This window comes from Trachurus japonicus, chromosome 13 (assembly GCF_045865225.1).
Source record: "Trachurus japonicus isolate A0001 chromosome 13, Traja_1.0".
Classification (NCBI taxonomy): domain Eukaryota; kingdom Metazoa; phylum Chordata; class Actinopteri; order Carangiformes; family Carangidae; genus Trachurus; species Trachurus japonicus.
The window spans coordinates 14,792,652-14,820,598 of record NC_140919.1 but is presented as its reverse complement, the minus strand read 5'-3'; the positions used below and the strand labels follow the sequence as shown (position 1 = coordinate 14,820,598).

At 44.2% G+C, this 27,947-nt stretch overlaps 1 protein-coding gene across 1 annotated transcript; it reads right to left on the bottom strand.

Moving 5' to 3' along the window:
• Window positions 1–955: 955 nt before the first annotated feature.
• gjd1b (gap junction protein delta 1b) lies at window positions 956–27,310 on the bottom strand. Its single transcript, XM_085794961.1, has 2 exons — window positions 27,180–27,310; window positions 956–1,931 (listed from the first exon to the last, which is right to left on the bottom strand). The coding sequence occupies exons 1-2, from the start codon at window positions 27,248–27,250 to the stop codon at window positions 1,082–1,084; spliced, it is 921 nt and encodes a 306-aa protein (XP_085651087.1). The 5' UTR covers window positions 27,251–27,310; the 3' UTR covers window positions 956–1,081.
• Window positions 27,311–27,947: the final 637 nt, after the last annotated feature.

The window sequence follows — 27,947 nt, the reverse complement described above, 5'->3', positions numbered from 1 at the left end:
GGAAAGAGACAGAGAGAGAGAAAAAAAAGTGTTTATGGTTCTCGCTTTTGTGTTTGTGTTAAAATCAACTTCTGCCAAGAGACAAAACATCAACATCGTCCGTCTTCTCTTGGTTTTGGCTTGTGACGACGTTCCAGCAGAGGTGAGGCTGACACTGATCAGAGGCAGCGACGTCGGCCTCGGCTTCCCGACTCTTTCTATCTCGAGAGGAGAGGAGAGGAGAGGAAGCGAGAGAAAGACAACGTTTCCTCTCTTCCCTCCCTCTCTCCCTCCCTCCTCAGCTGTTTCGTATGTTTTCCCACCGTGTGCTGCCTCTCCCTCCGTCTCCTCCCCGCTCACAAACTTTTTGTTCTCTAGAGTCTGTCACGGCTTTGACAGTTCTTCCGTTTCCCTTTTAATGATGTTGCCGCTCGTCTTCCCCGTCCGTCCATCCGTCCCCATCCCCTTCTGCTCTGTCCTCTCCCTTTTTCTTCTTTTTCATTTTCATTGAGGCCGACACAGTCCAGAAGAGAATCACCATGGGACGCATCAAGCGCCGTTTCTGCTGCTGCTTCTGCTGCCATCATCGTCCTTCGATATCCCCAAAAGAAACACAAAACAGCCTCTCATCGTCGTCTTCCAGTCCGGCCCTCTCTCTCTCCGCGAGCCCCCGTGAGGATTCAAATCCTCCCAGTGAAAGAAACGAAGGGGGGCAGAGAGAAGGTAATTAATTAAAAAAGACAAAAAGTATAAAATGGCAGTTGGATCATCTCCCTGTGAGACCGAAAAAGCATCGTTTGTTTGCAGAGGAGAAACTTGGTCTCTCTCTCTTTTTATCTTTTCTTCTTTTCTTCTTCCTCTGCTCTCTCCTGACTTACAAAGTCGCAGAGCTGGAGTTTTTCTTAAATTTTTTTGTACATTCTGTTTCATTCCTTCATCACAGAGGAGAGGTCGTCTCCATTGACCTCCGTCCGTCCGCACCGTCTCCTTTAAATTAAAATCATAATTAATTCATTCTCTCTCGTGCACATTCATCCCACTCCTCTTCCTCCTCGTCTTCTTCTTTCTTCCTCTTCCTCTTCATCATCTTCTTTCTTCGCGGTCAGACGTAGGCTGATTCGCTGGACTGTGTGCGTCCCAGATTGGGCGGCTGGGACAAATGGGCCATGTCCTTCTTCCGTATCTCGCAGATGGACTTCCTGCGGGCCTGCACGCCCCGGATGGCCGCCTTGATCTTGCGCCAGCCGAGGTGGTTGAGCTCGGCCAGGTTGAGCACCACGCAGATGCCGCTCACCGCGAACATGAACACCAGGAAGACCGTCTTTTCCGTGGGCCTCGACACGTAGCACTCCACCTCCTTCAGACACGGGTAGCGGTCGCACTCGAAGATGCCCGGCACGCTGAAGCCGTAGAGGAAGTACTGCCCCGCCAGGAAGCCGATCTCCAGCGCGTTCCTGAACACCACCTGGATGATGTAGAAGCGTGAGATCCCTTCCTGCCGGCGCACCTTGGAGCTCTTCCCGTGGGTCAGGCCTCGCGGGGCGTTGGGGATCTCCTTCACCTCCAGGCAGTCCGGCTCCTCCTTCCCTCCGCCGCCGTCGCCGCCGTGCTGAACCAGAATCCCGTTGATGTTGCGGAGCTTCCTCGCCCCGCCCGTTCCCCCGTAGTCCCGCTCCATGATGGGGTAGAGGAAGGAGTAGCGCCGGTCCTTCTGCTTGGCCGACTGGTGCACGGAGTAGGTGATGAAGCACAGGCTGGGCGTGCACACCAGGATGATCTGGAAGACCCAGTAGCGGATGTGGGAGATGGGGAAGGCTTTGTCGTAGCAGGCCTGGTTGCAGCCGGGCTGCAGGGTGTTACAGATGAACATGGTCTGCTCGTCCTCGTACACGGTCTCTCCCACGATGGCCACGATCAGGATACGGAAGATTACCACGACTGTCAGCAGGATCCTGAAGGAGAAAAGAGAGGGGGGGGGGGGGGGTTAATACAGTCAGAGACGTTCAGTAATCTGATGTCCTTCCAGGTTTCTGCGAATGTGCTGAGGACGGAGCGAGAAAGGAAAGGAAAAACGGAGGACAGATAAGAGAGGCTTAATGTAAATGTAGCCTGTAGAATGTAGCGCTCAAAATGCTAAGTGTGCAAAAAAAAAAAAGTACTCTTTGCACTAGTCTGCACATTAGTTTTCGAGGCCTGGACACAGAATAATTTAAAGCAGCAAATGTTTGTGATAAAAATTCATGCAATTCATAATCTCTTGGATCTGGCCTTGAAGCAATGAACGCCATTTTTGTATGTGTGCGTGTGTGGGGCTTGACTTTGAATCAAAAATAATAGAAGCTATCGTTGCTTATTTATTTTATCTCCACATTCAGTTTGATTTAACCTCCGCTGTCAGGGAGGACAGTCAAGAAACAAACAAACAAGGCCACATCTTTTGATTTATCTCATTTTCCTATTACCGATCAAGCTCATGAGCTTGTTAGTTTACAATTGTAATGGCAAGTTAGCAGGCACACAGGGCTTTTCCCCCTTTCCTTGATACGAGCTCTTAATGGAGTTTAATGATGCTCTTAATGGACTTTAATGATTAACAGTACAATCCCAAGAACAATACGTCTGTCTGTTGGCAGCAAAACACGATCCTGATACATTATCTACCACGAGAAAAACACCAAATCTTTAATATATGACAGTGTGGGAGGCAGCTGGACAGTTGGAACGACTATAACGAGTGAGTAAAAAAAAACCTTTGTCACATAAAAGCGTAAGAGATTTAGGGAGCAAGCGAATTCAAGAGAGATGTGATAAAGGAGACAAAGTGGGAGTGAATAGAAAAATAAGAATCAAGGTCAAGAGGAGGGATTAGAAATTGAAATCGCAGCAGGGAGTTTCAGGAAGGAGATTTGAACCTTAATCAGAGAGAGAGAGAGAGATGTGAGGGAGACGTCGCAGCAGAGGAGGAAAAAAGAGGAAGAGGAGGAGAAAAAAAACGACTAATGATGGAGCGCTGCTAAGTCACTGATCCTCCTGATAAGAACCAGGGAAGAAGAACAGCTAGCCGACCGCACTGACTGACTGCACAACTCACAGAGAAGGACACAGCTATAAAGGTCAATTCACAATTAGATTTAGACTATTTACTAAGTTATGGAACAGTTTCTCCCATTTAGCAAAAACAATTTCTTATGTGAAACGTTTTAAAAAATGTTTAAAAGATCATTTAACTGCTGTTTTGTAATGTATTGTCTAGGTTTAGTATTTTAATACTGATTATTATTCTCTACTTCTCTCTACTATACTATTATTGTTATTATTGCTCATGAGTTACTAATGGACACACACATCCACACACACACACTTATATTTTCTGTTTTTTTATATATATTATTGTTGTCAGTCTTTTTTTTCATGATTGTTAATTTTTTCATGTTATTTTGTGTTTGTTTGTTTTTTTTTTTTTACATTAAACTGTAATATAAGGTGGAGGCTTTGTGGCTTTTGCCTCTCCCTGCACTGTCCTATTGTTACCTATCATGTTTTATGTTGTATTCTTTTAACTTTGTGCAAAAATAAAAAATAAATAAAATAAGTGTTGTCAGAGCTCATAACTCACAGCCTGTTATCTGCCACTCAAGATGCAGTTGTTTCTATATGTGTGTGTGTGTGTGTATGTGTGTGTGATGGGGGTGTTTACAGGTAGAGCTACGGCTGCGCGTCTAATTTTAACCGCCTTCTGCATCATTAGCCTAAGTTAGCATGGCAACCTCAGTTTAGACTCACTTAAGTTGGAGCTGCACACATCAGCATCATCCAAACACCCACATGCAGCCGCTACGTCGGCCTTCACTTACACTTACTTACATGCACACACACGCACACATGCAGCAACAGGTACGATCAGGTGCTGCAGTGTTATTTGGGTTCACTTCAATGCACTCCGCAAGCATGTGTGTGTGTTTGTGTGTCATGTGCATGTTATGTGGGTCCGTCCATCCAAGCATGGTCTTACATGGACTGACTCGGCATATCGGGACACTTAGTGTTAGTCGTGTGCTTCGTGTTGTTTGTTAGGACAGACACACATGCACAAACACACACGCACACATGGCAGATGGACCTCAGGTTTCTGTTCCTCTCTTGCAGACATCTCTCTCTCTCTTTGTTCTTTTCTTACTTTATTCATCCCTCATTTATTTTTCAGGTCTGAGAGCAGGCAAAGCACTTCAGACAAGCAAGCTTTGTTTGCTTTCTTACAGTCCTTGCGAGTCTCTGTTGACGTTCTCATGCTGTAGCCTACTACTCGCTGGGACTGAACTCAGGCTGCAGAGTGCAGACTGAGCCGGCCCCGAGGATCGCTGTTGTTAATCTGTTGATTGATCGCTGCCTCGTTGTTTAGTCGCGCAGATATGAAGGCGTTCAGACCCCGAGTCCCTGCTTAAGATCAACACTTGCTAATCACCACCATTTGTACTAATGATAATCTCATAAATAACGATATGATAAATCACCGTCATTACTTCATGTGAACCGAGAGTACACGCTATTACAGTCGCCCTATCGAAACCTGACCTCATTACATTTATCATGGATTTATGGGGGTTTGTGTGCATACAAGTCAATAGACGGTGACATATAAAAATGGCTCTGCAGGCAGCGCCGGCGGGAAGTAGCTACAGAGTGAAGTGCAGGAGGAGCGATTCATTCCTGAGAAAAGGTCAATATGCATAACACACACACTCATCTGAATTTTAAAAGAGATAAAGCTCCACAGATACAATCTAAGTGCTTCTCAGACTTTAAGCTATACGAGTCAAACATGGTGCCGTGTTTGAGATTTTTTTGGGTCAGGATGACATTTCCTAAAAACAGATTCATGAGCAAAGATAAAGATAGAAAGTTCACATTGCTCTGAGAACAAACAAACCAGATAAAAAGTCATTCCTAGGTGAAAAAGACATCTTTACTGCTTCTACACATAACAAAAATGAATAAATCAAGGTCTGTTTTTGTGTTTTTGGGGGATTTATGCAATAAACCCCCTTTAATGCTGCATTTACTGATAGTTTACTGAGGTTGTGCTGCTGACTCTGAATATATGTGTGTAGCAAAATCTTAAAAGTGACAAGTATGTTGGGAAAAACACAAGTTGGAAAACTTTTTCTTTTTTTTAAAAGCGTGACTGATTGAGGTGTTAACTTAACTTTTGGGAGCAGGGCCACGCCCAACCACTCTGATTCGTCATCCCACCCTCCCTCCGTCCGTTTTCTGTCCTTCACAAACCCTCTGTAGGCGCCAACTGGTATTATTTGTACTGTTTAGTTTGTTGCATGCTATATTATAATGGTCACATAGCCTACAGGTGGTGGTGGTACATCAGCAACAAGTAGTAATATCAGCTGTTCTTCACCTGGCGTTGTGTGGATTATTAAACTTTGCTGACCGCTTGATACCGCAAACCAACCTTTTATACAGTCTATGGAACCAACACTTAAAATGCATTGACTCGTTGTTTTTCGGACTGTGGGAAACATTTCACTTCTTTTTAGCTACAATAAATAAACAAAAACAGCTTTCTTTTGTAGCGATGTTTTATTGACCAGCCTGGCAGACAAAGTCTTTCCCCTACTCATATCCTCTTGGCAACACTCGATAGGCGCTCTACACCGTCCTTCTTCTCCCCTTCCAGGTCAACTCAGTGTCTTCCTCTTATCCCAGGTTCAGTCTGGTTAACATCACCTCGGGCAGAAACAAGACAGACCCCCCACCCCGAGTCTCCCTCCCTCTGCCAGGCTGCAGAACATCAGTGTAGTCATCACGTGGTCCCTTCCAGCGAAAAGTACATTCACTCAACGGTCGTCATCTTAGCTAAGTAGCGGTAGCAACAGTAGCAAAAACATATATTCAAGACGATATGTCACCTGCACCGAGAGCCGCATAATTTCCATGTCACATGATGCAGTTAGACACGCAACCGTCATTTCTTCATGGACAGTGTTTTGCTTTGTGGATGATACAACGCTGTTGTATTTGCGCACTACGCCACACTATTTGTGTAATATTTCATTGTAAACTGCACAATGACAAACAAATCTTAATCATGTGGGCTAATATAGTATCCACAGCAGTACTGTCTGACTACAGTTTAATTATAAGTACTGTCAACATTAGCCACGCAGAGGCAGAGAGGGAGGCACACAGTCACGCATTCGTCTTATTAAAAATAGGCCAGCGCTGGTTTATTTCGGGCGTGATGATGTATTTTTATTATCTCAGAAGATAAATCGCTGGATATTGATAGTCATCGGCATAAAAGAGTTTGCTGGTGAGATTCTGCAGCGATCTAGAAACATCAAACGTCACTTTCTAAGCGTGATAAAACAGTTATACTGGGACATCTCTCCGCCTGACAGCAGCCTCCCTCAGCGGACACAGTTTCATTTCAAATCCCACCTTAACCTCATTCCTCCCCCCTTTTTTTTATATTCCAGGTACAACTCTCCCTCAGGATAAGTCTGGATTTATTAGATAACATCATTGAGAGAAGATAGGAGCTGTCACTTGAATCCACCTCCACCAGTATTTCATAGAAAGAGTCATATTTGTGCACAAGCTGTAAAGATTTATTACATCGAACTCCGTAAGTCTGGACTCTGTTGCGACCAGACGGCGGATCCAAAGGGGGGAGGGAGGGAGGAAGAGGCCCCCTTCTCCCGCACCTCAGACGTTGCCAGATAATCATTAGATGGCATTTGGCTGTGTGAAGGGTAATCTACCAATCGCACGGTGGCTTTGCCAGTCTTGTGCAGCGCAGATGTGGAGTCGAAGGGCAGCGTTAATCCTTTCCCGAGTCTGACGGCGTGCGGTTCACATGTACCTCTCATCAAAACAGCAGGTCACTGGCCATGACCTCCAAAATGAAATATGAAAAAAAAAAAAGACTTATTGCTGAATCCGCCCACCTGTGATCGGCTGGCGTGTAGAAACGAGGGGTTGGGGGGAAGGGGAGAAGAGAAGAGGAGATGAAAGGAGGGGGAAGCAGAGAGAGAGAGAGAAGGGTGGGCAACGATAAATGAAAAAATTAAATAAAAAATAAAAAATTGAAAATGGTTTTGCCCTTGTAGTGACTCCATTAAGGAGCTTAGTGAGCAGAGAATTCACAATACCGGAGTGAGGGAGTAGTGCACTACATGTCCGCACGTGTGCACGGCGCAAACACACACTTCAAACACACATGCACGCACACACACATGCTACAAAAAAAAGAAGAAAAAAAAAAACTGCCAGTGGAGACTCTTTAAAAAACTGAGTGAGTGCTGAGAGAAGAAGATGTCAAATTGCTGTTTAAGATGAATTAGTTCCAGACAGGGATAAAAAGATTATAAAGTCACCGAAATAAATAAATAAATAAATGAAACACTCAACAACCCAGTGAGGCTCGGACATCCTCGCCTTAAATTAAAAGAGAAACCTGCCAGACTGAGAGAGATGGAGGATGGAGGATGGGAGGAGGTAGTGGTGGTGGTGTTGGTGTTGGTGTGGAAAACCAGCAATGAAGGAAAATCTCATCATAGAGAATGAATTATATAATAGCTTCCACACGCAACGCTCTGCTGTAATCTGTGGCCGGGCCAAGGGAGGATTCTTGCATTAGATTTTTTTTTTTTTTTGTTAATGCCATCAAATAGCTTTAGATTATCGTACCCCACACATCCACTACATCCCCCACCTGTTTTTCCTCTCCTCTCCTCCTCTCCAGAGCATCTTTCTTTTATTTTTCTCTCCCTGACTCTTCTTCTATCTCGCTCTCTCTCTCTACAAACCCCCCTTGGATCCCCTACGACTCCCACCCCTACCCACTCTCCCACTCCCCCTTGTCAGGAATAATCTCCAGATTGTGTCTGTGTAGTTATCTATGAAGATCCTCGTTCCTCTGCGAACGGCTTTCCTCTCCCATTGACCACATTCTGCCAAACCATCTGCACCACATTTGTGTAACAGCGGAAGTGATTAGTTAATTGTTTCACTATCCAAAAAAAAAAATCTAACCATTGATAAAAAATGTTGCGCTTTTTGTTTTGGCAGATTTCATTTCTGCATTCCCTGATGGCAGCTTCTCAAATGGCTTCATGGACCAAACAATAGATTTGCTTCACATGGCAGACGACGTATTAGCACATATCTCAACACAATCACACCTTCTGTTCCCAGCAGACCCTGTTTGTTTGTAGTTGCCTTTCACTAACATGTCGCCTGCGCCACCACACAGTCGGTGGGCGATTATGCAAAAAACATTACGCCAAAACGTTTCCAAAAGAACGCCTCTTTTTTTTTCTTTTTGTGAGTCTCCCCTTTACCTCGACCCTTCATCTTCCTCCCGTGCTCGTCCTCATTATCTAGATGTGGTTATCTCGCACTAAGGGATGTGTGTTTGTCATGCACTCATTACAGACGTGCAATTAGTTGTCAAAAATGACAATTACGTGCAAAAAAACGGGAAGAAAATAATCACACATTGTGCATCTGTTGCTAAAGATCCAGCTCCATTCATGTACATGTTCACAACCACACACATACATGTATAGATATATATATGTAGAGCTGTTGCTGGCCCAGTGATCTGCATTATTCAACTTCCAGAGAAATTGAAATGCCATGCACAGGGAGGCTCCGCTGATATTACCGAAGATCTCTCCTGTTGTTAAATGTCAATCTCTTTTTAATGAAACCTTGAACGCCGATTTCACGACGTTCACAGAGGACGAAGTGAACAGAAATAGACGCAAGAGGAGGAGTTATGAAGTTATAGAGGGGTTGGAGTTACTGTAGGTAGGAACACCTGGGTTATAATAATAAGGATGTGTCTGAGTAAAAGGGGGGCAACGTTTGATGTGGAGATGCAAGAAAGGCCAAAACAAAAACCAAAATCTGGAGTTATGGAAGATGAAGAAGGAATTAAATGAGGGAAAAGCAAAGGAAGAGGAAGGAAGGAAGGAATTAAGGAAGGAAGGAAGGAAGAGGAGCCAAATGACAGAGAATAATTGGACAAGGGATTGATAAGGAGTGCAGGTTTTGGAGAGATAGTAGTAGTGGTGATAAAAAAAAGAGGAGGAAGAAGAGGAGGAGGAGGATGGAGGATGAACAGCCTTGGTTCGTTCACCCAGAAACCCAACACAACCCCCCTCTTCCTCCTCCTCCTCCTCCTCCTTTCCTCTCATCTCTCCTCCCTCGCTTATACCCTCCACCACTCCAGTTCCCCCTGCTAGTTACCACGGCAACAGGCGAGGGGCAGAAAACGAAGTGAGAGAGAGAGAGTGAGAGAAGTGTGCCGATTAGCAGCTAAGTCAACGACAGAACAGAGGAGGAAGCGAGCGAGTGAGTGTGGCTTATAGGTGCTTGAAGCTGATTTACTTTATGAAAAGAAAAAAATTAGAAAGATGAAGAAAGAAAAAAACCTGGATTAAAAAAATAAAAAGTTCGCTGAAAACAGCAAATTGTACCCACAAGGCAAACTGAATTATGCAGCTGTGTAGAAGAAGTTACTCAGAGGATAAATTAGTGAGAAAATCAGGACAGATCGGCCTCGTTTTGGGGAAAAGAAACTCGCTCTGATGTTGTTTTAAAGCAAAATGAGCAGAAAAAAGGATGGGAAATAATAAAATACAGATAAAAAGTCCTAAATTTGACAATAAACGACAGGCAGAAGCTGTTTTCTTGTAGTTCTCCTTTTTGTCAGCTGCTCTGGACCGTGGTGTAAACAAGCCGGTGTTATGGCTGACCTGCTAATCCGTTTCAGATCCTCACCTTTAGCCTCCATCAATACCACCGAACCGACTCAATACTGCTTTACTTTACTCTGCACCGCGCCCCTCCCCCCTTTTACTACACCTCCATCCTTATTACTACATCTTCTACTGCTGCTGCTGCTGCTTCTTCTCTAACTTATTCACCAATCACCCTCTTATATCTCCTCCTATTGCCCGACGATTAAACTAAACTGCAGCTTCACTTCAAATTAAAGAGGTCAGAAACCTTTCTGGTCAAGCAGAAAAGCATCGCCCATATGAGCACGATGAGCTGAGTATAAGAAAGATTAAAGTCATGCAAATGAGCAGGACGAGTGCCGCCACTTTCAAAAAGACAAAAGAAATATTATTCAAAGTAGCTGGTAATATTTAGCTGACTTTTCTTTCAGCTGCAAGCAAAAGTATCTAATATCATAGCACGCTAAAGCTGTGATAAAATGCAAAACTTGCTCACTTAATGTTCAATGTACGGTGGCCTGTAGAGCTCTGCAGCTTAAGAAAACATCTGCAAAAAACAAATAAATTCTATTTAAAATCACAACAACAGAAATGTTTCCTGGTAGAAAAGTGACAGACACGGCTGCCTGTCAGTGATGAGTGTGTTTTTCTATTTTTCTATTTTCCTATTAAAACGTCAATATCACACGATTCAGTACGGAAACCCTACAGGGTCATAAATACAACGTTACGCCATGATAGGCCTAGTTCTCTGTTTGTTTGTTTGTTTGTTTTGTGTAGGGAATAAATTCATGTTACAACAGCTGTTTGTCACTTGATGGCGCGCTAGTGAGAGAACTATAGGTTTAACATTACCTACATTGGTGTTCAAGGAGACGTCAGTCAGCGGGATATGTCACGTGTGATGGAAATCTCAGGCCTGTCACGTTTTATTAATTATCTCTCAAAATAATTATCTCGTTATCACAGGAAAACGGAGGAAATAAAATATGACCCTTTAGGGCTTCTGTAATTCAGTTTATTGTTGCTGATATCTACTCCTGTTAGCTTAGCATTAGTCTTTAGCCAGGTTCACCACTTTTTTTATGTTCCCGGAAAAACTCCTGTTGTGTTTTGGGTTTTTTTTTTTATCACTGGATATGTTGCTGAAATGAAAGCATGTTTGTGTCTTTGCTTTTGTTTTTTTTAAGCTGCGGTGAGTTGAGCCTTCCGGGCCACCGTACTAATGGGCCTTAAGCCAGGAAACTGCGACATCTTGTTGCAGCAGAGACGCTCGCTCACGTCACACCGATAGTTTTCCTGTTTTACGCTGCCAACAAACAGTTAGACAAACAGTTGCATCCTGCTAGAAATGTAAAAACAACCAAAGACTTGATAGCGTGCAGCGAAATCTGGAGTAGGTTTTGTTTTGTCATCATCGCTGCCTCTCGGTGGTTTAGGAAAATCCCTCCTCGCTGCATCTGTCTCTTTGTTTTTACTCCAACCTTGGCTCCGCCTCCTTACTTTTCTTTTTTTCTGCTACCTCTTAATATTTTTGACTTCCTGTCTTAACAACGCCAGTTGGTAACCCAAATACAACGCACCAGCTTCTCTGACAAATCTAATCCTGCCACATCGGATATGCACACACACACACGTGCACACACACTTCCCGTAAACACACACACACGCTCACGCTCTCTGTGTTCCTTTGCCAAGGTTTATCAATAGCTAGTAGTTCACAGTGGGTCACCTGGCACCAGGCTGCACACAACCTCACACACACTCTCTCTAGCTCACGCCACACACACACACAAACACACACATTCGCACTAACACACACACACACACACACTACCAGAAGGGACGTTCCGGTGCCTGAGGCCAGTGACAGAAGGAGTGAGGGGGCTGCACTCTCCCCCGCTGATAGACCTTTATCCTGCATCTACCTACACACACGCACACGCACACACACACACACACACACACACAGAGAGACACGCACGCACACATACACACACACTGAAATGCTAAGATGACAAATATATACAGTGTGTTTATGTCGCTCTGTGAGTGGTTTCTCTCAGCTCACGCAGGATAAAGTTATACCTCTACATACACATGTGCACACACATACACATACACACACACATTTTAATCAGTCATACACACACACATACACACTCTCTCTCTCTCCCAGCTGTTGCAGGGCGTCACAAAGCCGATTGTGTCTGACATTGCCGGGTGTCAGTTCCATCCTCTCTGCAGAAGATGAAGATGAATTTCTGTCATACCACCCATCATCATCATCATCATCATCATCATCATCATCATCATCACTGTCTCGTCTGCAGCCTTTGATCTCCAGTCAGGTGGCGTCAGGTTCAGTTTGGTTCAGTTCAGGTAAATCGGAGACATTATGTAACAGCCGGGTTCATTCAGATGAAGAATAATATTCAGACGGAAAAAAAATTAAATAAAGTAAATAATGAAATAAAAACCAGGATCACACATTAATGATTTGCACGGCCTACATACTGCGTGTACTGTATGTGTAGTTACACTGCATATTGTACGCCATTATATTTATCTAACACATATAATTGGTGCTTATTTTTCAGATTTTTCATTAAAATAAAACAAGTTAATAATTTATCATTTTAAAAAATGAGTGCGTTGGTACTAATGAAACCAACCAGCCCCTTATAATGCCTAGTTGTGGTTGTTTTTAAAAAAGACATTTCACAGATGGTTTCACTGAAATAATCATTCAAAGCCTAAAATGGGTGAAATTAAAATTAAGTTTATGCTGGAACTGAGAAAGGGAAATGACTTTTTTTTGTATTTTCTTCTACTTTTTTTCCCCCCTAGAAATGTGATATTGCCAATAGTGCGTGTGCACACGATGTCCTCAATGTTCTTCATGCACTCAGCGAAGAGTGCTCCTCTATTTATTACGATATACTGTAGTCGCTGTGTAATCCTGCATCTGTAAGCTGCTAAAATGGAAATCTAATAATAGTCTATTCTAATACTGTTCACTTATCCATCCATCTCTCTGTCTCTCCATCCATCTCTTCCTCTCTCTCTCTCTCTCTCTCTCACACACACACAGATTAGCAGACAAAAGGTATTTAAAGTGGTGCAGTGATGAAAGTGAACCGACTCTGGCTCGTAGCCCAGACGCGTCATAAAACCCGTCACGATCAATGAATTGATAACGTATCAATAAATAAATGTGTGTGTAAAGGTGCATGTGTTTGATTTGTATGAGCAAGTTGATTTAAAGACGAGGGGCGGCAAGCCGGGGTTTTTTTTCATCCCGCTGGCTTGTACGAAGGGATACAACACGAGGCAAAAGGGGTCTCCATGTCGATAATCACTGAGGCAGTTACCTTGGCAACAGATTAATCGGTCGTGTAAGGGTTAAGCAGGAGCCCAGACATTAAAAATAGACATTTCTAAAAAAAAAAAAAAAAAAAAAATCTACTCGTTCACAACGGATCAATGGCGGGAAAGAAACAGAAGTGACACATACACAGAGGAGTGGTCACCATGGCAACAGACCAACCAGTGGGATGCCATTGGGTTTTTTTTTTTATTAAATATTTTGTGTGTGTGTTTTGTTGTATTTTTGGGGGGGTGGGGGATGGAGGGATGAGGCGTGAGCAGGAGAAAGAGCAGCAGGAGTGAGGAAGGGAGCGAATGCGTGGGCGGGAAAGGAGGAAAGGGAGGGAGAGAGAGGGGGAGGAGGGGAGGTAGAGAGGGAGGGAGGGGGTCAACAGAGGGAAATACAGAGAGAGAGAGAGAGAGAGGGAGAGACAGAAATGATGGCCGTAATCCGGATTAAATCGGTGGGTTTTGGACAATCCCGAGTTAGGGCTGCTGCATCCCAGCGCGGCCAACGTCCCACCCTCTCGTGCCAAGCCCCAACCCAAATCAGCAGCTCTGGCACATGCAGGGAGCCTCCATGACACACAATCACACCGCACATGGCCGCCGCACAGGGAACATCCCCAACTCCCTCCCTGCATCGATGAAAAATGCTCTTATACCTAAGACATCTGCCGCCGCCGCGGTGCACGGTGACAATGGAAACCATGATTCAGTCGTGATTGAAAACAGGCCGGGGGGGGGTTGCATGAACACACGTCTCACAGTGAGGATCAGAAAGATTTGGTGGAATTGAATTTACATGCTGAAATCTTTGTTTTGTTTTATTTACAGGTGAACTAGCTGAACGTCACATGTCAGCCCCAGTTTTATCTTCTATTTTTTGTTCCACATGAATGTTAGGAGTGTGCCAAAAAATCAATTCACATAAGAATCACAATTCTCATTTTAATACGATTCAGAATTGATATAAAATGTCCCAAAATCGATTTTAAAAAATAAAACAATGAAACAAAATCTAAGGAAAATCCATTTCCTTCGAATTTAAAAGGCAGCATGTTTAACTGCACTACTTCATTTTTTTTAATAAAGATGCACTTTTAATTTTGTTACTTAAAGCAGATAACAGCGGCACGGCCGTTTCGGCTAATGCTGTGTTCAAGGCAGGCTTTTGAAACCGTAAGTTACAGCTTCAAGTCATAACTACGACTTGGTAGCGTTCCAGGTAACCCGTAGCTCGTGTTTTTACCGTCCTGTTGTCTGTGAAAGTTCCCTATAACGGCCACTCGTAACTTCCGACCCGTGAACTCGTACCAGATCGAACTGGTATGACTTCACAGGAAGGAAAAACACAAAGTACGAGTTTCCTTGAACGCACCATGAGTTAGCAGCCCCCGCCCTTGTCAGGCATCAATTGGTCCTCGTGCTACGTCACCACATTCACGCGCATCCCTTGGCTGCACACACAGCCCTTCATGCCGTTCTCTCCCCTCATTGGATAACACTTGTATCCCACAAGGAAAATTTTCTCCTCGGGTTACAGCAGAGCAGAGTGACGGAGAGACTCGTGTTTAGGCTGAAATACTTCATGTAAGTGATTGCTGACGGAAAATAGGACTATTTAGGACTTATATTAACAAAAACATTCCACTGATATCTGCTTTAAATAATATGTGATGTTGCTTTTATGCATCAGTTTCCATCTAAGCATGGATAAATGTTTAAAACTCAATAAATGTGGAAAAAGACACTAGTCATTCTGTCTTGCAAAGCAGACTGGAGTAGATCATGAGGATCCTTTGCACACCGATAGACTGAAGCAGAAATCATTATGAATCAAATCGTTTTGAATCGAAAATCGATTTTGAATCGAATCATAGCCCCAAAAATCTGAATCGAAACTAATCGTGAGATAGTAAAAGATTCCCAACCCTAATGCATGTGAATATTGAGACAAATACAAATCAGTATAGTGATAACTTCACATACAGAAACATTTACAGTTTCCACTCCTGTGTCCAGACAGGGCTGCTGATGCACCGTTCCAAGTACGTAAATGTCCAAATAATCAGATTCAAAACACATATTTTACACAATATTTCACATTTTACTGAACATCTCTGTACAGTTTCTCTGCTCTTACACATGAGGTGCATTTGAGATGCAAAAATTGATTCCCGGCTTGGTTGTTTTAACCACCAGCTCCGCTCTATCGATTAATTTATCGCCAGTGTCATTGTAAAGAAATGCACATGGCCAGGAGAAGGGTTAGCAAAACAGAGGAAGAAACTTGCATAGTTCCCCTTCTTCAGGGTGTGTTTGTGTCGTAGAGCCGTAAAGCAGTTTGTGTTTAAGTCATAACAAGTCATTTAACCATCACAGTTACTACGAAGCCGTTTAATCAAGGTAAAAAATCTTGCATAGTTCCTCTTTAAAGGAAGACGCTCTTGGTACCTACAGGATGAAACACTTTCCTAGTTGGAATCCAGACATCATACGAAGGCCCTAAAAAACCCCTGAGCTCCCGACGTAGTATTCATTTCCTGTCTGACAGCATCTTTATCCAACACACTGCATCTCTTACTCTTCCACCATCTGATGTGATGCGACTACAGCCTCATTTTCCCCGAAAAGGTCACACCACCGCTGCTGCTGCTGCTTCTGCCTGTTGGGAGACGGAGACTCCTCCAGTAAAATAGCAGCCAAGTCCTTCTGCTGCTGCTGTCGTCGTCGTTGTCGTTCTACAGGTTGTGAAGGCTAAAATTATCTGTTTCACATCTCAACTCTGTCTACCAAGTCGGTGTTTTTTATATAATTGGCCATGAGAGCGGTGTGAATGCAGCATATCGCCCAGAGTGAAATACACTCCTTGCAGCTTCACTTCACTGCTTAATTGAAGAATCTGCAAATGGGGAATGTGTGTGTGTGTGTGTGTGTGTGTGTGTGTTGTGAGGTGTGAATGAATTGCCACACTCTTGTCTGTTTGCTCATATAATCATCTGCAGCGTCGGGGACTGTGACAGTTTTGGCAATATGTGTGTGTGTGTGCGTGTGTGTGTACGTGCGTGTGTGTACGTTTCTGCCCCTGAGTAACAAGTAAATATAGAAACCACGCTGCAAGTTCGCTTACGCACATGTTTGTATATTTGGATGACCATCTGGTTGTGTGAGTGTGAGTGTGCACACGTGTGAAGGGGAGGAGAGGGTAGTGTGTGTGTCTATGTGTGTGTGTTGTTGGTGGTGGCGGTGAATCAGATGTCTTCTTTTTTTTCTTTTTTTACAGTATGTTGGTCCTGGCGGAGATGGTGTGTGTGTCAGCGATGTGTAAGGTGTTTGACTGGTGTGCGCTCGTGATTTTTTATTCATGTGGAGTCGATCAACAAAGTGCAGCGGCCTCAGAGGAACACACACACACACACACACACACACACACACACACACACAAACACTCCAGCATGCTTGAAGAAGATGAGCACCACACTGTCTATAAGCGTCTCTCACCTTGTTCATTAGAGACATCAAGTGTGACGATGCAGCCACTGATGGAGGTGTGGAGGTGTGTATTTGTGTGAGTGCGTGCGTGTGTGTGTGTGTATGGAGGTGGGCGGGGCCGAGGAGTAAAAGTAAATCAATGACAGAAGAGCGTCAGTTACACCTTCACAGAGTGAGAGAGCGAGTGAGATAAAGAAGAGGAGGAGAGGAGCGACGATGATTCAGACTGTGACGACGATGTGAACTAGGAAAACTTCAAAAGACGCAGCGCTGCTCTGTGGCAAAGATGAAAGTTTAGACTTAATTATATTCTGTGTACGAGACGAGACGGGGGAAAATTACAACTATGGGCTTCATTAAAGTCATAATGCACAAGATTTTAATGAAAACAGAGGCAGTTCTTTTACTGTTTGTATTTTTTCCCACCACTCAACCCATTGTTGACATTTTATCTTTTATAACCATTCACTGTGTTTACATTCAGCTTGTGTAGGTTTTTCATTGATAGTAGCACACTTCTATGTATTACTAACACTTCTCTTTATGTTATTTATTCATCGGCTACAGTTGTTTTCGCTCCGTATGACAAACAATCCAGACGACTACACCTGAGACAACCTCCATAAAGGAGCAATCAGACACTGGCTATGTGCAATCAGCTGTAAACAGGAACCAGACTGTTTGCTCTGCGGGTAATTTAGCTGCAGGGAAAAGCTACAACAGCAAAGACGCAAAAAAGTTGTAGCATTAAAATGCAGATTTACTCAACAACAGCTGCTAATGAAGACAGTGAAATCAGTAACAGTAATTATCCATTATCCGCTGAAAAGATCCAATCGTGGAACGATTTCTGCAACACAACGCCGATGTTGTCAAACAGAAACTCTGCAGTTGTGAGAAGTCGAGGGGTAAAAATTAGGGAAAAGTGTCCTAAATCTAAAGTTGTGCATGTTTCTGTCCTGGACATGTTGGTGTTAATTAAAGAAGATCTATTAAAACTCAAACACAGTGTCGCCTCCAGGTTAAAGAGACTTGAGAAAACCAACCTATTACAAATTTATAGCTACATTACACGACGTTACATCAGCTCGCATGCATGCAGGCCTCAAAAGAACTGGAAACTTTCTAATAAAACTGGCATCTAATATATATATATATATTTTTTTTTGTTTAAACCATTGCCTCATTAAAATACAAACTTCTGTAATGAAGCACACACACATGAGAACTGACTTGTCTTTCGACCGACATGACTTGCAGTTCGTGTCAGCCAAGATGTAAAAACTCTGCCTGAGATAAATAATTCATCGGCTCACTCTGATCATCGTGTGGTCATGCAGATGAGAGCGCGACCCGCTCTGCATGTTGGCGTGTTCGAGGATCGATTTTCTGACAAAACAGCTGCAGATCCTGGCAGGTGATTTTTATTTTTTCCTCAGGCCTTGAATGTCAGATGTGAATAACAGGTCCTTGAATGCAGCAGCAGCAGCAGCAGGGAGGAGCTTTGAAGCTGCATGTCCACTTACTTTACTAAAGACTAAAACGCATGGGAAACCAAAAAAAACCACCAGAGATGGATTCACAATTAATAAACAAGATGAAGCTGTTTGCAAGATTTCTTTCACTTTGCCACCTGACTACGCTCGAATGAAATGAAACTAACGACCGGAAAAAATAATTAATCAGTCTAAGACGCTGCGCATGGACAAACATGAGCAGCACCAGTGGAGTAAAATAAACCTCCATGGGTGAAATTTAAAGGGGTAGTTCAACAGTTTGGCAAATTGGCCCATATAGCCATAATCCCTAACAGTAGGTTTGTTACCTTTAATTGTCGGTGCAAGCTATTTTTATAACGGTGGAGCAGAGCCACAAGCTGCTCAGGACTACGCTACGGAGGCTAATGGGATTTCTTGGTTTCCCTCATCAAACTCATCAAATACACAATCCAACAACTCCACAACGCTCTGGTGGACAAGTTGTGACCTGCACATTCACCACGCTATGAGATAATAACAGAACGTTACCAGACAGAGTTGTTTTAGAGGGAAATTCATGCAAAACCAATGATGCGCTTTCCTGTCGGGGGCAGTTTTTCTGCAAGCAGTCTCTGCATTTACCTCTAAAACAACTCTGTCTGGTAACGTTGTGTTATTATCTCATAGCGTGGTGAATGTGCAGGTCACAACTTGTCCACCAGAGCGTTTTGGAGTTGTTGGATTGTGTATTTGATGAGTTTGATGAGGGAAACCAAGAAATCCCATGAGCCTCCGTAGCGTAGCTCTGAGCAGCTCGCGGCTCTGCTCCGCCGTTCTAAAAACAGCTTGCACCGACAATTAAAGGAAACAAACCTACTGCTAAGACTATCGGGATTATGGCAATGGGCCAATTTGCCAAAATGTTGAACTATCCCTTCCTGTGTTTGTGTGTGTGTCCGGGTTAAACTCACCCCCCAGTATCATCCTAACACTGACCTGCTCTGTCCTCCAGCGAGGTGCTAACACTAAACCTATAAGCCTTGCTGAGTCACCCTGCCAGAGACAGCCTCCCCACCCCGCCGCCACCCCCCACCCCCAAGGCCCTGCAAGGTGAAATCTGTCTGAACCCTGACCCCTTTGCCCGCTGTAATCCATTCACCCCCCTCACTCTCTTTCACTCTCTTTTCTGTGACCATCCATGTTATTGTGTGTCCCCGCCCCCTCAGTGACCACAATAATACCCCACTGTAAACTGTGCACAACAATGCAGATGTTGAAATCAGTGCAAGATTGGCGATAATACCACACTGAAGCAGAGCACTGAGGTTTATCTACTAGTGCATACACACACTTTGCAATCGGAGTTGGATTACTCCATCGCATGCGAACGTCACGTCAACCCTGACCTTAGCATATGTGGAGTGTGAGGAGGATGAAGAGAGAGAGAGGGGGGAAAGAAGAGATGTGAAGTGCAGACAGAAAGAAGAAGCCATATATATAATTATGTGCAATTGCTCTCGTCTCTCTCCTCGCAGCTATACAGTACACAACGGCGGCTCTAGTCATGAAAGCAGGGCTGCAGGCAGCTACACAGCAGATCGGCTCCTTTTTCTCTGCATCCTTCCTTCCTGGGCTCATTTGTATCTCTAGTCGCACAGCTGGAGCAGATCAATCCACTATCTGCACCGACATGAGCTTTTTTAAGGCTCTTTAACATATATTTGGGTGTTTGTCTTGCCTTCTGGCCCCCAAAATGTGAGAATTGACATAAAAAATCTGTCATTTTCAGGCTCCTGAGGTTAAAATCCATGTGGTTTTAAATGCTGTTCCCTCGGTTGTCATCCAATGAATTCATTAGTTTTTGAATCTGCATAATCCCACCCCTACCTGTGAGTACCTGTACCCTGTTGTATATGTTCCTTCTAAAAGAAAACAGTCAGAGATTACATCCAACTCTACCTCCCACTGGTGATTCATAACGTCCCTATGGAACATGTGAGACCATTATAATAACCATCCTCTTATGGCGGCCGCGGAAAGAGGTGCTGACATTACAGCCGACAGCATCCCGGGGGTCATTACGTATGGATGGAGGGAGTGTGAAAGCACAGACATGGTGGGCTGGAGCGAATATATACATCCACGGAGGAAGAGCGGGGGTCTCAGCCTTCAGTAAGTGTCTCTTTTTAAGTGTCTCTCTGGGGAATCTGCCGCGAGTGAGGCGACATCATAGAGCGCTTTCTAACTCTCCTCTCTCTGCCATGCAATGTAGCACACATTCTCTAGATAAGCCTCACACTATGCAAAAAAAAAAGGAAAAAATATCATCTATCACCTCCACGGGGGTTGTGAACGCAGCACGGGGATTTGCTAAATAAAAACACAATGATCTAAAGGTCATGTGACGACAGAGCTGTAACCTGTCAACAAACACAGGCGAAGTGAGTCATGTGTAGACAAACAAAGCGCTCGCTAATAAATATTGGTTTTGGGCTTTGTGTGTGCGTTGGACTGTTCACAAAGAGTGAATGGCAAACGCACAAACACACACACACGCAGGCACACACACACACACACACAAGCTTTCCTAGACGGATGAGCTGAGCTCCTGAGTGACAACACTCATTTGACTCATGGGGGAAACCACGCTGAGGAGGAGTCATGCTAAGCGCGCTGGCCGACGTTGAGAACGAGGTGCGGAGCTTCGACAGACTCTTGATCACCTCCTGTGAAGTGAACACGTGCAGCGCCGTGCTGAGCTGCAAGAAAATCTTCAACAACCTTCCCTTCTGCGAGGAGGACGCTACTGAAACTAACTAAAGTCTTACATGCAGGGGCCTCAGTTTGTAACATCGTGTAAGAGCATCTGAAACCTGGTTTTCTGCTGCTAGAAATGGAGAAGACAGAGTATAATCATTCTTTATCTTTCCAAAAAAGCCAATCAAAGCATCATGCAAACATCATGCAAGCGCAAAGCTGGACAGAATTTGAACATACAACTCCATTAAAGGGGAATTCTGGTCATTTTTGTCCCCTAAATTGTTTTCCTGATGGTCACCCAGTGTTGGGGGAAGCAAACAATTACGACTAAAATTGATGCAGGCAAACCAGAGTTACACCATGGCTACCCGGCGCTCGGGATAGCGACAACGCTAACCTATGGGGGCAATTCTTTTTCAACCACAATAAACACTCAAAAAACAATCAAATCTATGGTACATAACTCGAATCCTTAGAGACACCACTGAACTCATACAGTGTACAGTATAAACAGTATAAACTTTGTGTTTTTGCATGTAGTCACTCACCTCAGATAGCCGAACTCTAAAACATCCTGGAAAGACATTACTATCCGATCACAGAGCGCCTGCTCTCCCCGCCACAGAAACAAACACTTTTTCCTTGTTGTGATGATTTCTTTACAAAAATAAACGACCAAGCAGTGCAGTGGTAATGTCCAAAATATCTCTGACCGTTTATCGTCACAACAAGGAAAAAGTGTTTCTTTCTGTGGTGAGGAGAGCAGGCGCTCTGCGATCGGATAGTAAAGTCTTTCCAGTACGTTTCAGAGTTTGGCTGTCTGAGGTGAGTGAGGCCATTTGAAGAACCAACACTGATAAGACGGCACAAACTCAGGCCGAATTTCACACAATTTTGTCATGGCCAACAAATTTCCAGCATCAGGCCTGATTACGAGCATCAGGAATGATGAACGGACATGTAGTGTAACATAACTGAAGAACGGTGGAAAGTCGGAAAGTCTGGCATGTCAGAATTTTTTGCATTTCTTCACCTAGTTTGACATGTTGACCAATAGGAGGACAGAGTGTCTGACATATTGTCTGCACACAGTAAAGGTACGTTAGCGTACGTTGATAGTTTTGAGGTTTACACATAATGTACCTCATGTTCTCTGTGAAAGACAGACAGTCCATACTTTCCTCTTCACCAGACCCAGGAACGGCTCCACAATCTTTGTTCTTCCTTTTATTTTCTGAGTCTGAGCAAAAGACCGCATGTCTACGATAGCCATGATTGACAGTTGGTTGTGACGCCTCCCCGATCACCTATGAACTCGTGGGCGACGATTGGTCGGGACTCGGGGTCATACTTGCAGTGTTGCCAGTCTCCCGACCAAGACACGGCAAGAGTTTATGCCACAGTGAATGTTTAATCTGACACGGTGAAACCATCATGAAAGAAACAAACTGTTCAGTGTGTGCAAATATGATCGGACCAAATGTTGTGCAGTCTGGTTAAACTGAGACACGCTGCCTCAAATACTACACAATAACATATCTAACACATTCACAACATCACTTATTCTTTGCGAGAGGCAGGAATACTTGTGTAAACGCTGCAGTATACGGGTTGTTTGTGACCTTAAAAGTTGCTTCTCTAATGAGGCCACAGAGGAAACGGATTCTGTTCTGAGAGCAAAAAATTAGTCGAATGAATCTCCAACATCTGTACAACAGAGAGAGAAAGAGAGAGAGAGAGAAACGGGGTCGAATTACACGTCAAGCTGAGCGAGTCCTGAATGTCCTGATCGAAATCTTGGAAAGACGGATGCAAACAGGAGATTGTGTGAGTATTTTGCTTCTAATAAAACCGTCATCTTTAACTCTTGCTTGTCAAAAGTCGATTAAACTTATCTCATTGTCCTCCAGGTGTTTAACCACTGGTTCTCTTATTGAGAGAGACGCTGACTGAGAGAATAAATATTTACTTTCCTAATTTACTATCAAGGTTTATTTTAACAGGCAAAAAAAAAAAAAAAAGTCAATGAGGTTACTTACAGCTTTAATCACTCACTTAACATTCCTGTCCCTGCAACCCGTGAGCCTATTTGTCCTGCAAATGGACGAGTCTAAAGACCGTTTCATTAAGTGCCCTGTCTTCTATCTATCAGCCTCCACTTCCTATTCCATTATTGGAGATCAATATCAGGGTGGAAGGAGGATGGATTTGCATGTTTAGCAGTCGCACTCGGACCAATGGCGGCTCACAGGTTTTGACTGTGGCCTATGGGAGCTGGAGCACAAGAGACTGAGCTGAGCGATGTGTTGACAGTGGTTGGGTAGTAGGAGTGTGTGTGTGTGTCTGTGTGTGTACCTGAGGAAATCAATTTACACCTGGCCCACTGCCCGTAATGGCAGGAATAAATCATAGGTAACAGGTAAACACACACACACACACACAGAGAGACACTTGTAGAGAGGACCGAAACCAAGCCAAGCAGCGAGAGAGTCGAACAAAGTTCACATTAACACACAGTCTGAGCAGCTATGCACACACAGACACACAAACCCTGACCGTAGAAGGGAATCTCTAGCGCCGTCTGTAATCTTACATAAACAACGAGTGTTATATTTCCCCCTAATGTGTGTGTGTGTGTGTGTGACTCATGTATGACAAACTGACTCGGGCCTGCAGGCTGTTGTTGTCACAACGGCGGCGGGCTCATCATGAGAGCACGCGTTGGCATCGCCACGGGGACAACAAAACCTGTCCAACGCTTCCTCCCTGCAGCAGCAGCACGGACGGACGGCACCTAGCTGCTGCACCGACCAATGAGACGAGTCGGCGGTGGGGGACCAATAGGTTTTAGGATTGAGGGAGTATTAGCGTGCATTTATAAAAATTCATGTCAGCAGCAGCAGTGATGGCCCAGATTAGATGGTTTTGAGCTGTAGAAAAGCCAGATGCAGGGAGCGAGCACTTTACTGTGGGAACGTACAGACTGTCACACACTGAGAAACTAATGACTGACCGGCTCTGGTTAACAAAAAATTAAGAGGCGTTTTTTTTCCCTCATTGGACACAGTTGGTAAAATGTGAATGAAACAAGCCGATTAACAAACAGATTCATGCAAACTGCTGCAGGTTTTATGAAGCGTTTATCACGGAAAACCACCTGGTGGAGGTAGAGGAAGGAAGACTCTCCACACAGCCAATGATGTTGAGCCGACAGATCTATCAGGCAGGCGATCAATCTGCAAATCAATTTAGTTTACGGCTCTGGACTTGAGAGTCAAGGCCAAAAGAGTCTAATTTACCGCCATGCGAGCAGCTATCTGTGTCTGCGTTGAGCCCTTTGAGCTAAATGACAGCATGCTAGCTTCATTATGTTAGGCTGCTCACAATGGAAATGCTAATATGCTGATGTGTAGCGACGTTGTTGTGGTTCATCATAGGAGCTTGCTAACAAATGCTAATTAGCAGTAGCACTAACCCTGAAATACTTTATCTCCCCAAAAAGATCATGAAAAATCTCAGTCTCTAAAAAAAAAAAAGTCAGAGGAAAAATAAAAGTCGATTCATAGAGAAAAAAAAAATCAGCTGTCTGTCACATAATGTTATAGTGTACAATTCTGATGGTTTTAATTTAATAAAAATTCAACATTTTTTTTTTTTTTTTTTACACTTTGTTGCTCTGGATTATTCATCTAATGTATTTGGCTCCTTCGTTCTGATCCACTTTGCTTTAATCCTGTCCGGCTGCTGTTGCACATGGCGCGAATGTCTGCAAACGTTTCACTGTAAAAACCCCCAGGCTGTGTCCGAAATCACTCGCTACCCACAATATAGGTATATATTTCTTTCTCTTTGACCATCGGTTGCACGCTACTTTTCACGCTGCATTGTGGGATAATATGACTCCTCTATATAGGACATTTCGGAGTAGTGTTGTAAAGTGTTTGTTTTTTTTTTCATTTTACTGGTGAGATCACATATAGTCCTCTATAGAGTTTCCTCTGGGGCCCCAAATGTTTGTTTTTTTAATTTCAAACACTTGAAGGAAAGTGTTGAGTTTGTAATGCCAATGTAATAGTCACTTTAACAAGGGTGAATCAAAACAAGGAAAAAATGACAAATTACACTTGATTAAATGGACTGAACTCAAAGCCCTGGTGAAATGTTTGAGAAAAAGCAGATTTTCCTGCAGGTATTAGAAATAAGAAATTTGGGTTTGTTACAAAGAAGTCGCTAGGATTCATCCTCGGGATAAAATTGAATGTTTGTAGAAAATCTGTCTTGTACTTTGTGTCTAGATCCACATTTTCATCTCAAGAACTGAGCTGCTTAAATCAAGTGTTTGTTAATGTACCATTGTTGTAAAGACACTTGTTGCTCTTCAGTTGCTCACTACATCCTCCAGAGAGTGTTGAAATAAACTAAACCAAACCACTGAGTATAGCCTCCTACGAGCTGGAGAGATTCTCTTGAATCTTGTTACGTCCATGATCTCTGAATTCCCTGTGCACAAAAAAACTTCTTTTACACTTTTATACTAGGCACAAACCTCAGTTTTCTCAGAAATATATTACACTCGGTTCAGGAAGCTGTAAAAACTAAAACTGTGTACAAAAAAAAAAAAAAAAGCTGCCTCTGGATGAAGGGAAACCGAATTCATCACGACTAAACAAACACAAGTGAAGCTGTGCAGGCCGCTCGACATCCGCCGTGTAAATTTTTAATATTCAGAACCAAAAAGAAAAGAAAAAGCTTAAAAAGTTTTGCCCGTTTCCGACCGTCTGGACGACAGATATCATCTGCACGGAGGAGATCCGAGGCGTTTTGCCGCCAGGTGTCCCGGTTGCCCTGCTTAGGTCATGACACGCAGCACCATCTCGTGCCGAGACAGTCCTGTTGGCTTCCTACCAACACCCTGCAGACTGAGGCCATGTGTCTGCTCGCCTGTCTGTGAGTAACCGCTCCTCGCTGCCGTCGTCTTCACGGTCTTTATTACTCTTTCTCCTTCAGCTGCTTCCTGCCGCTCACATCTCACTCTGTTGATCCTGCTCCACTTTGCAACCAAACTGCTTCTCCCCCTTCTCCTTTCTTTCCTTTTCTCTTTCTATATCTTTGGCTTTCTCGCTAGCTCTGGCCCCCCGAGCCCCTGCAGCCAGTTATGACTCGTCCAGTTGATGAGCGACACTTCACTTTGCAGTGTCTCATGAATGAGAAGACGTAAACACCGACTGATCATCCATCATAATACCGAAAGCAAACAACTCCAACTAACCGTTCAGCCGACAGACCGAGACTGCAAATCACTTCAATTTCATCGGCACGACGGAAATTCACGCTGAGAGCTTCGTCAGCAGAAGACGACTCATCCTCCGGCAAAACACTGAATATATCTACACATCATTTATTTCGTAAACTGCCTGACATTTATTCACTCAATAATAATTCAAGAGTACTACTACTAGCCCGGGTGAGTCAGTGGCTGCAGGGGATTGATTTAAACTGCTAATTCAGATGTAGGAGTCTCTAATGAACCCGTGCGGATGCTGTGGTTCCTCAGCGATGTCCCAAGAAAACCTCCCGACCCAAAATATGTTTTTTGTACTCCCATGTAAAATCATGTCTAATAGCGTCTCCAGAGCTGATGTGCCTCTGTGGCTAAAACGTTCATGAATTATTGCTCCTCCTGCGGCCCGACGAGGATGAGTTATTCAAACTAAAATACAAGACCTCTCAGCGTGCAGCAGGATGCATAAATCATAACTACAGTGACCTTGCACTGGTGACTAGTTTTTTAAGGGTTGTAAGATGACTTCATACTTGACAGAGAGGGATAAGAGAGAGACGGGGGGGAGAGGGGATTGTGGGAAATGAGGCACACAGACAGACAGAGAGAGAGTGAAGACATCAGCAGCACAGCAGGAAACCGTTAATGCTGCAGACGTCGTGGATTTTCTAAAGGTGAGATGTCCTCACGCTGCTCTGGATCCACTGACGTCCAAAAACCAAAGCCTCGATCTGCACGGGCTTACAGCGTCCCCAACGGTTGCCTAACCCTCCCCATCATGTCACTCAGAGGGGATTAAGGGAAGCTAAAGCCCCCCTCTCTCACTCTGCCATCAGCCACTTTGGACCAGGAATCAGTGACTGGAAGCAGAGGAGGATTCATACTCTTGCATGAATCAGGCGGCCACTCTCATGCACGTTCATGTTCGCACGGACGGACACACACACACAGCGAGAACAGTTTGTTCTTACATGCCAATTTTTTTTTAAATTCAAACACATGTGCACGCATCATGAATACGCACAGACACGCCTCACTCTTACAAGAACTCACCTGCCGATCATAGTAGAGTGCTGCTGCACAGCGGCCTCCAGGAGGCGCTCCAGGATGGTCCATTCCCCCATCGCCACGGTTGGAGTTAGGAAGCATCCACTGGGCACAGGAAATCAGGGCTGACCCCCACTCAACCCACCCCCGACACACACACAGACACACAACACAGTCCGCAGGAGCACCGGTGTTTGGTTTGGAGTCAACAAGTCCGACTTGTTGAGTTGAGATGAGGTAGGGGAGTGGTTTCTTTCTTCTGATCAGTGTGTGTCTGTCCCTGAAACACACTCACTCATGCCCTTAACTGCACCTGAGATGGTTGGACTGAAGCTTTTATCTGCTAGCTAGAAAAACACACACGCACACATGCACAACTCAACACAACACACACTCTTGCGTGTCTGTGTGCACTCTTTTTTTTTCTCCCCCTCCTCTTGGTTTCTCTCCTCTAGGTGCACCTGACCCCGTTTACCTCCCCCAACAGCTGGTCGCTCATATGTTCACACACTCTCTTTCACACACATACACACATGCATGCATGCATACACACACCTGGCTGGACACACAGACACACACAGAGGCACACAGAGATCTACTATTGGAGCAGCAGCCGTAGTTTGTGCAGACATCCATCGCTGGCACAGTAGCACTCAGCCCTCACACGCTGCTTCTTTGACAGCATCTTGTAGTAAAGAAGCTCAGGTTCAGGTTCAGGTCCGTACGCTCATGAGAGCCCGAGGAACCAGGGATCTCAGCTCGTCCTCCATCTCT

Excerpts from the sequence above, each read along its gene's own strand:
- gjd1b (XM_085794961.1), bottom strand. The coding sequence starts at position 27,250 with ATGGGGGAATGGACCATCCTGGAGCGCCTCCTGGAGGCCGCTGTGCAG. Across the intron at positions 1,932-27,179 it reads CACTCTACTATGATCGGCAG|GATCCTGCTGACAGTCGTGG; the intron begins GTGAGTTCTTGT and ends TTTCTCCTTCAG.